Raw genomic sequence first — 10,667 nt, forward strand, 5'->3', positions numbered from 1 at the left:
TAATAAAGTAAGAACAAGATCAATAGCTACACAGCTCACTCCTGAAGCACCACTTATTTCCTTCTAATATGAGGGAGCTGTATTTAATCTAGGGAAGGATGCTCCCTCTGTCACAGGCTTGCTTCTGTTCATGCACCACCACCGATAGGCCTTTCTGTCATATCCTTGGAGATAAAATGTGGTTATTTGAGTAACAGTTTCAGCCATGGAAAAGCTCCTGTAGTTTCTGAAAACTAGAATAAAATGGGTATAAGTATTTCCAACTAAAGTCAGCCAAAAGCCTAAAGTAAATTGCAGTTCCAGTCAGTCAATTTGAAACTCTCCAAATTTAATTAATGGGAAGAGCATGAGGTAATATTAAATTAGGTTTGTCTGACTGGCAAATTAATGTTCACATAATAAAAAATTTGAGTTGATTATTGGCTAAGTGGGTAGCTGGCATCCAGTCTGATTTTTCTTCTCCACACGACATGTGGTAGGTCCCTACCAAAAATGATTCTGTGGAAATGATGGTTCAATTTCTGCCCTTACCTACCAGCCTGGGAAATATGGAGTTAAAGCAAACTCTAATCCACTGTGTTGAATATTCTCAGGTGAAAGAAGATGCATTCCTACATCTGAGCACTGTCAAGGGTGTTCTCTAACCAAGGCTGTGTTTTGCCTGCATAGTTCTCAGGTCAACCCTCTCTCATGGGGATGAATTTGGCCCCTTATGCATTATGAGCAGGCTGTACTTCCCAGAGACATGCCCTACCAAATATATGGACTATCTAGAAAAGTTCATGCTGAGAATGTGTTTCATATCAAGCCTAATTTTAATACGTTGCCATTTCAATTTATTTTTAATGTTGTAAACTTCCAAGTAATTAAAAAAAATGAATCTTATACTTGGCAAAAATCATAATTTTGTATAGCCGTTCAAACTGAAGCTATCCAACATGAGTTGAATTCTGTTGCATCAGTTGGATTCTGCTCTATCAGCGACTAATGATAGTGTTTCTTAATTAATTTTGAGGACCTTGACCTTTCTAAATTCTCTTCTGTAAAGCAATATGCCTAATTATGTACTGCATAGTTAAACAAACTAATTATATAGACTAATGAACAAGAAAAATCTCCATGACCCTATTTTCAGGATTCATGTTCTCTGGTATAATCACTTCAAGGATTACATTTCTGCTTTGTTCTAATGTGGCTCATTCTGTCTTGGATGATATAGTGGAAAATATGTGGCATGATTTTACATGTCATTTTGATGGAGTTCTGAAAATTTAACTTTTTAAGGAAATACTGCACGTCATAGACATGTTTGAAAAAAAAAAAAGATTATTATATGCTACTGCTCTCAAACAGAACCACAGAAAGTTGAGACCATCATGGCATTTGTTATCTCTGCCTTCAGATTTCACCTGTGCAAGAGATGATGGCTAACTGAATTAGCAGTGCAGATTTATAAAACCATTTATACATCTAAATGCAATAAAAATAAATTTTAATTAAAAGAAACACCCTAGGGTCCTGTTTAATTAGCATCCACAGTAGCTGTTTTGCTGTGTACTTGCAGACCTCTTAATCTTTTGCATCAGACCTGAATTGCTCACACCACCAAATTAGTAGCGGCTGAGACAGGTGATGTTATTTTCTGTGCAGGTCTGTCTGCCCGGCAGCAGTGTTGGGTGCCCACCACCTATGGAAAGGGGTGCCAGCCCCAGCCACATGTGAGAACGATGCACTTTGATGGTTAGCACTGTCCAAGCCAGAACACCCTTCCTCAAACCGGGAGTTGTCATTTTTTTTTAATAGATCCATCCTCTCCTCCAACAAGGCTGCTGTGTCTGGACAAAACCAGCTAGCATTCATTTAAGGGTATAGTTTCAATTTACTCTGAAGCAAACTCTTTGTGCTAGGTTTGCCACCCAAGAGATTTGCAAAAGGAAAGGGCATTCCCTGACCAAAAGTGTCTTTCTGGGGTCTGGTTACCCAAATGCAGCAGTCAGAAGCTTAGGGATATCTTGAGCAAAGTTTGCATCCAGACTATCATGTTGAAGAGCCACCAGTGGACCAATTGTCCATGAATTTGCCTAAAACAATGAGCTGAGGATAAATGGGTCTCAAATCTTCCTTTGTGTATCTATCTCAACTATTTTTCTCTGTTCCAGGATTCGGCCTTGCTCTCAACCTCCAGCCATCAGTGATAATCATAGGGAAATACTTTTTAAAGAGAAGACCGATTGCAAATGGCCTTGCTATGGCGGGGAGCCCCGTGATGCTTTGCACCCTGGCTCCTCTCAACCAGTTCCTTTTCGACAATTTTGGCTGGAGGGGCAGCTTTTTAATTCTTGGGGCAATTTTATTAAACTGCTGTGTGGCAGGAGCCCTCTTCAGACCCATTGGGGCATCCACAGCATCAGTCAAAACCCAGGTGACTGAGGAAGGGAAGGGTGCTCTGAAAGAAGAGGTCACTAAGGATGCCGTGGAAATGAGTAGTCCCATGGACGTCCCCATAGAGACCAAAATGCAAGAGGAAGGAGGAAAGGACTGTTGCGAAAAAATCAATCAGTACCTTGATTTTTCCCTCTTTAAGCACAGAGGGTTCTTGATTTACCTGATCGGAAATGTGCTCATGTTCCTTGGATTTTTTGCCCCCATTGTTTTTCTGGCACCCTATGCAAAGCACATCGGCATTGATGAATATTCAGCTGCTTTCCTCCTTTCAATCCTTGCTATCGTGGATATGATTGCCCGACCTACCACTGGTATCATTGCAAACAGCAAGTGGGTGAGGCCGCGGATTCAATACTTTTTCAGCTTCTCCATTGCTTTCAATGGTGCCTGCCACCTTCTGTGCCCACTGGCTTCTGGCTACATGGGGCTTGTCATTTACTCCATCTTTTTCGGCTTGGCCTTTGGCATGGTTTGTGCCATGCTTTTTGAAACGCTCATGGACCTTGTGGGAGCTGCCCGGTTCACAAGCGCTGTTGGCCTGGTCACCATTGCGGAGTGCTGCACGATATTGCTGGGACCACCTATTGGAGGTGAGTGTATTTTCCTCCTCTGCTTCTACTGGCTTGTCACTTAGATTTAGCCTCTTGCAAGCAGAGTTTGTAGGAAATGATTCTAAATGTGTTTTGTTTGCTTCCCACCAACTGTTTTTCCACTAGTAATTGGACAGGGAAGGCAGATCCCAGATGTCTCCTCCAGCATTTCTTTTTTACTCCTTCCTGTGTAGTCCTCCAGTTGAAGTCAAGAGTTTGTAGAATGATCTTTTAGTCCCTGATCCCTTCAAACACTTGAACTGAACTTGCAGAATGGGACTCCCTGCAACACCAAGGACCTTGCACTTCAGACAACTCCTCCTGGAGACTCCTCCTGTTGCAAAAGGCTGGAGTCCCCCACAATTTAAGCACAGTCAAACACAGCAGTTCTATGAAATCCTCTTGTCGACTCAAACCTAGTATTCGCTATTTGTCTCTAAGGCTCTGAGTACTTCCACTTATGGATTTCAGTCATCTCAGAGCATCTGATAGATTTAAGGCTGTTCCAAAAATAAAAAAAACCATCTATTTTGGATGGCATGGTTTGAAATATTGAAAGACAGAGACACTCAGTGTCCATGCTGACAATATTGAACCTCCAGCAGGACTTACAGTCATCTGAAGATAAGTGGGAGCAGTGATCTCCTGTGATTTTAACAGCCTCCGCTTCTTTCCCCCTATTAGCATGTGCTCACTTCTTTTTCTACAAGGAACACACCATGTCTGGAGGACACCATATCTGAATCTGGCATTTGGCTCAAGTAGAGTCCTTACCAAACCTGAGTTGGCTATGAGTTAAATGACTTTATAGGTGACATTCTCTCAGTGTGTAGACACCATCCTATCTATGTGCCCTGTTCTGCAATTTGCATTTCACCTGTATGCAAGCTTGAATAACTGGTTTGGAAACTGGTCACCTTTAAGCATGCTAAAATGTTTAATTAGGTTGTGTGTGCTGTCTGTATTTGGATGTATAAAAGTTAAACTCTGCTAATTCTTTTGATATGACAGTATCATAACAAATGTAAAGAATGCACGGAAAGAAGGCAGTGTAAACCCATTTCCTGGATTCAAAACTGAGATCTGGCTAATAATCTGTGTGACACATCTTGCAGAGATGTTTAATTCTTCATATTACCATGTAGCTCATACAGTGTGAACAGAAGCAGCTGTATGGTCTTGCTGTCTTAGAGATTCATTATTTTATTAATGACAAACAAAAGAAAATACAATTTTAAAATGACCATTTTCTGAATTATATAATTTTCTGTGCGGAAGATTAAGTTAATGACCAGAGTCTGCTAATGAGGCTAAAACAGTTCTATGTAATAATCAGTAATATTAGTTTTGTAGGGTTTTCCCCACCATTTTAATAAGCAGCAAATTTATTGGTTCTTTGGCATTTTAATAACCTACTGCAGGGTTCTGCTTTAATGAACTAAGTAAATTGTTCCCCGTGTGTTTTATGACTTTGTCTTATTCTCAAAGGAAAAGAGGCAAGACTATCCTACTGTTGAATTTTCCAATAGTTTACTCATTAAAACTCTCATTGAAACCTATTTAGGAGACCTCTAGGTCATCCTGATTAGCAGAAAAGGAAAAAATTTTGCAATTAGCATTTGGTTGATGTGTCACCAGTAACATGAAAACACAATGCATTGAAAATGGTGTAACAAGACATCTAGGGATGATTCAGGAAGAACCGTTGACCAAAACCAGTTAAAAATTATTATTTTTCTGATCAAGAAATCTATTTGGTGGCCATAAAATCCCTTGTTAGTGTAATGCAGTGGGATAATTAATCATCAGCTTTTCACTATTAGGGGTCAGTCAGGAAGTAATTAAAGGTCCCTCCTTTTAAGGAGGAGAACATATTCCAAAAAGTCAGAGAGCTAATGGATGATGGGCCAGTTTCAAGGAGAACTATCTGTACTGTGAAGGCCAGGTTAGGAGTGGGTCTTACTTTAAATAGGATTTGGGATGTTAAGAATGGCTTGTGTTGCGCCAGTAAATGGGAATTAATGCTCAGGATCATAATCCCAATAAGATTTGCATTACATTTTGACATAACGGAGAACACTGACATTTCAATTAAGCCGTCTCCCTTCAATTACTCTGGAACTCCGTAGCAGAGGCATTAACCTTTGAGAGGAACCTGTCACATTTGTCTTGGCATTGAAATTATCCGACATTGACAGCATCATTTTTGCTTTCCCTGGAACTAATGTTTTCCAGTTCCACGCAGTGCCCTTTCATCTTTAGATCATGAGTATAAATGCAGAAAGGGCAGCTGTGACCAAAAGCTGAGTCCCCTCTTAATGCTGGTGAATGACCCGCGGTGGAATAAATTGGAGGGTCTCTGTCAAGAGTCTGAGATGAGACCCAGTGGCCAGGTGCCATCTCACAAAGGTCTCCGGAAAGCTGCCGCTTTTGTTGGCAGCCTGAGGACTACCAAGTGAAACGGACATCCTTGTAGGTGATCACTGGAGTCAATGGAAAGACTGTCTGCAGACTCTGATCAGAGGACTTAGTTTCTGCATGGGAAAAATAGGTGTGCCTGAAAAGTCCAGGCTTTGAAATGTAGGTTCTCTGTCCCCTTCTGCTTAACTGTGCAAATTATTGGTAGTATTAACTATATCCACATTAACTACGAGTGTTAATGTGTGAAATATGTGCAGGATCAGAGTATTTGTGGAAGCGATCAGAAGTCCAGAGAATGTCTTATTTTATCCTAAAGCCCCTAGGGTGTCCCTTTATATTTAGGATATGAAAACACAATATTCTTGCCTTCATCTCTAAGTTTCTTTTCTTTTTTTTTTTTTTTTAAATATATGTTTTACAGGCACTCTTATTGATACCTTTGGGGACTATAAATACATGTTCATTAAATGTGGAGCTGTGATGGTCCTGGCAGGAACCTTCCTGTTCATCATGAATTATTATAATTATCGTGTGCTTGCCAAGGAGGAGAAGGAAAGAAAGGCAAAGGAAGAGGACCCTAAATCTGTAAGGACAGCAAATGAAGGCAGAAATAACTGGAACAAAGAAACCATACAGGATGGGCCTGAGCTGGAACCTTTGAGGGAGGAACAAGAAGGACTAAAGAAGGAAGTGAATGGCACAAATGAAGTTTAAACCTGTTCTTATGGGCTGAATGGGAGATTACTTCTGGGTTGCTCAAGTTGACACTAGCTGTGAAATCACACCAGGTTTTTAAATTTTGCCCTATGCTGTGCCATGTGCATCCTCCTCTTTCTTGTAGGAGAAGACTAGAACAGAATTAAGTCTAGTTTTTTATAAAGTGCTGGGACACACAGTGCAGTATCCATTTGCATACCAAAGGTCCTGCAACCTTTTTCTTCAGGTATTTCCCATTTTCCAGAGGGGCTGAGTAAGGGTGCAACTGACACCCCGCTTTTATACTGTGTACTACTCAGTGAAAAGGCCAATGGCCATCAGAGTCAATGCAGAGCCCTTCCAGCAGTCTGAATGGGCTTTGCATTGAGTACTGTGGTGGCCGGATCTTCTCACCATGCAGTCAAAACCGACTCTCTTTGACTGCAGTGTCAGAATTATCCCAGGGATTTGGTGCTGCCTTCCGCTGGCAGCTGCACTGTGACTTGCAACTCTGTCTCATGGAAATGTAAAATAGACTTTACTCTCATCTTAAATACAACATGAGAGAGCTGCTTGAACAGAATGAGGGCAGTACATGCCTGTGTGTGAAGTGGCAGCAAGGCAGCCTGTCGTCATGGCCGGAGCATGCTAGGAAGGAACTAACTTGGGGTGGCTCCTCGTGGCTTGACCAGGGACTTTCTCAGGGATCTCTGCATTTAGCAAAATGCTTTGAGAAAGGTGGTGTTATGCAGAGACCAGCACAATGCCAACATGCTACAGGAGTCCTTCTTCCAGGTCCTTTCTCTGTGCAGGGCAGAAACTTAGTCTTAAAGGGCTTAAACTTTGGTCTATATATGAACAGTGCAAATTCTTTAAAATTTTCCCTAGGAAGTTACACAGTCCTTATTATCCAATATCTTAGTGCCTTACCATTTTTAGCATGCTTTTTCTTTACAACACCCTGGTGAGGCAGTAAGTGTTGTTACTATTAATTAATTGTATAAATGAAGAACTGAAGCACAGAGGAGCTATGGGCATCATTGCTTCAGTGAATAAAGCTTAGGCATGCCATAGCTGAAATGGGATCCGCTGCCCTGAGTTAGGTGCCTGAAAGCCCTGCTCCCCCTGCTAGAAAATAGGAAATACCATGAATAGTCATGCATTAAACTACAGCCCTCTCTGCAGCGCAGCCTGCTTACTTTGTGCTTCATACTACTCAGGATTAATGATTTTAAACACTGTCTTAGAGCTGGGACCTTGTGCCATATTTTTTTAACTTGGTGAAATTGCATCCATCCTGGAGGGAATCCAAACACAGCTGCCCCCTGCCTTGTTTGGGCTGGGTTAGGCACCTCCCTGTTGCTAGCACTGCAATACCTGGTGGCATCATGCCATCCTGTTGTATGAGGTCAGTGATGCAGAGCTGGAGCTGAAGCCGCGGAGGAGGCTCTCATCCAGTGATGATAATTTTGAGCTGGGAAGATCTGGACTCTGACAGCAAAGACTGATGTATAAGAAGCAGCTGTTGCCTGAGAGCCATGGATGCTGAGCATGGCATCATGTAGTTGAATCATCTGCCTTTTGTGGATTTAGCTCCAAGTGACTGGATAAAAACAAGGACTTTTGAGGCAGATCACCCAAATCCAAAGCTAACACCAGTCCGTAGGCTAGGTCTCCTCTTTCTTTGCTTCAGTGGCACCCTTATGTGATCAGATAAATTTTTTTTCATGACTTTGTCACTGAAGAACTGTATTTAATTATCACTTGTATACACACTATGAAGAATGGCTTGTAAAAATACTTCCATAAATATACTATACTCTTAAATTTAGATCACTCGTATCTTCTTGTACAAAATCTTTTCTGTGAAATCTTTTGTTCCACTAAAGAATAATGGTCTTTTGCCATTGACTTCAGTAGGACTTAAATTTTATCCTTATGTAGTATCTTGCATTTTCTCTGAAAAAACAAAATCTATACAATATACTTAGGCTTTTGTTGCTGTGTTTTTAATATTCTTTATTTCTGTCAAATATTTCTATGGTATTTTGGTAAAAAAGGCATTGACAGAAGGTCCTGAATATTTTCCAATATGCCTTCTGGAAGGTTTAATATACTTAATAAAACTCTTTTAAAAAAATGAAATTAGTTTACATTGCCCGTTGTGATCTGTAGGGTAATGCTGCCTTTCTGTTCAGTAAAGAATTTGTCCTCATAGGGTTTCTCATCCTGGCTCCATGTACATGGTAGTACAACTCTTGGTCATAGCCTCTTGTTCCAGGACCACCACTGGGATCTCCTTGCCACACAGTTTCTTTGACATTTTCAGTGATCTGGGCCAGCCTGACTCACACCTCCAGTAGCGTGGGCTCATAATGAGTCTGAAAGCAGCTGAGAATGACCTGGCAAGGATCTGACAATATGATTTTCATACCTTCCCACCAAGTCGTATCAATTAATTCTAGGAACAATGACCCAGATCCTCAGCTGTCCTTACTGCAGGAGCTGATGGGGGTCTTTGTCTAGCAGAAACCTAAAGCAAGCTTTTTCGATCATAAACTTTCTTAATACAGATAACATTTTCAATAGAAAGGCTTTTTGTTCAGCTATCTGTGAAAATCCTCTGGAAAAGCTACACCTTTGTTAACCTGTCCCTGAGGGCAAAAAATGCTACATTGGGTAAGTAGTTCTTTATGGCTTCAGAAGTCCTTTAACATTAAGCAGCTACTTCATTTAACCTACTCAATCCTCCTGTCATAGGAACAGATACTTTTAAGATTATGGCACTATTTCTATCACATAGGAAGCCAGACTGTTGGTTGTCAGTGGTGGGTGGCCTGCCTCTTCCCTGTTACCCGGCCTCCTGTCGCCACTGGGGGTTCAAATCACATCTCATTAATCAATGCAGCAAAGCAATGCCAAATAACTCTGTACTTTTAAGCGTGTGAGTAGCCCTAGAAATGCTTCGCTGAATCAAATCGTGTGAATTCCAACACCTTGCAGGCTCAAGCTGTAATCCAGCCTTGGAAAACTCTAAAACTTTCTTAAGAACATTTTCAGTTATTAAAAATGACTGCTGCGATATGGAATAGCCATTAGAAAAAGCTCTTGTGGAGGAGTAGAAGCTGCCTGTGGGTCTAACTTAGCAATTTGTGTGGCAAATTGAACGTAATATTCATATTTACATGCATGCTTAAGTCTGGAACGCACCTGTGTAGGAAAGTCAAGAGGTGTGTGTTGTACCATAAACATGTGTACTAGGCACATAGGACATGTTTGGAATATCAGATGTGCAAGGATGATTGCTAACACTTTCATTGGAATGCAATTATTAGACGTCTTTTATACTTCATTAGCTTCTGACCTTATTAGAAGCAATCGCCCATTGTTTCCAGGGTTGCTTGAACTCGTACAAGAGCCTGATTTTGATGCTGAACCATCGTTCCCAACAAACACAAAAGAAGCCAACAGTCCAGGCAGCAACACAGCACTCCCTGCAGCCACAGTCTGCTGGTGAGGCACGAGTGGAGTTTGATGGGGTGGTGTGACAAGTACCATGCATTGGATTTAGATTTATCCCACATACTCATTTCTTATTTATAGTTCCCCTCATTTTTTTCCCTCCCTGTATTTAGCTCTCCAAATTTAAAGGCATGGAGGAGGAATTGAAATATTTCAACACTTACTCTGAAGTGGCAAAATTTGTACACCTTCCTATCGCCCTTTTTAACATAATGATAAAGCAGTAACTGTGCCACATGGTGGAGTGCCACACTACTAGGAGGGGACATTTTCTGCCATTGCGCATTGTTCCAGATGCTCCTTTGCCACACATAGCATTGCCCTGGCCTGGGAAAGGAGCAACACAGGCTGCCCGAGAGCAGGGCTGACAAGCAAGGCTGGGGGACACAGTTCTGCAAGGTCAGCTGCAGATTTGAGCTCATCGCAAAGAAGAGCTTTAGTGCTTTTTATTTTGTACTGTTCATGGAAACGTTCTTCAGTGGGGTGATAGCCAAGAGGACATCAGTACCCAGCACTTAAGGAACAGAGTGTAAAACCAGGCTGTCTTGTTAAGTGAGCACAGGAGGCTGCAGTTTTCAGTCTTATAACCATCACTGGTGTGAATTTATGCTGCTCTGGGCAGTCCTCCACATTCGGCACACAGAGGAGCTCATGGCTGCGAAGGGGAAGGATGTTCACTGGCAATATGGGCAGCAATAGAGCAAAAATACGATTCACCTCCTTTTAATAAAATGACTGAACCATGTGCAGAAAGTGCAAAACACATGAGGAGACCAGAGAAATCTGGAGCCATGAATGAGTAGAGGTAACTTGGCAGTAACTTTGTTAAATACAAGCAAACAAACAAACAAAAAAAAATGAAGTGCTAGCCTATGTGTTTGAAATATGCAATCATTTTAGACAACACAAGAGATTATTCAGAAGGACAGTTGCTGTGGCAGCTGACACCAAATTTATTTGGCTGCACTCAGAAAACGCCTAGTAGACAATACA

At 41.4% G+C, this 10,667-nt stretch overlaps 1 protein-coding gene across 3 annotated transcripts in view; it reads left to right on the forward strand.

The window, feature by feature from the left end:
- LOC104016997 (monocarboxylate transporter 2) overlaps positions 1-8,230 on the forward strand; it is a 42,883-nt gene extending 34,653 nt beyond the window's left edge. For all 3 annotated transcript variants that reach the window (XM_087743752.1, XM_087743755.1, XM_087743753.1), the window contains 2 exons: positions 2,160-3,035; positions 5,878-8,230. In XM_087743752.1, the coding sequence (XP_087599878.1) occupies positions 2,160-3,035; positions 5,878-6,170 (1,169 nt within the window). In that variant the 3' untranslated portion in view covers positions 6,171-8,230. The remainder of the gene's footprint in view (positions 1-2,159; positions 3,036-5,877) is intronic.
- Positions 8,231-10,667: the final 2,437 nt, after the last annotated feature.

This window comes from Nipponia nippon, unplaced genomic scaffold, assembly GCF_047370975.1.
Source record: "Nipponia nippon isolate SJK-2023a ecotype South Korea unplaced genomic scaffold, ASM4737097v1 scaffold_9, whole genome shotgun sequence".
Taxonomy (NCBI): Eukaryota; Metazoa; Chordata; class Aves; order Pelecaniformes; family Threskiornithidae; genus Nipponia; species Nipponia nippon.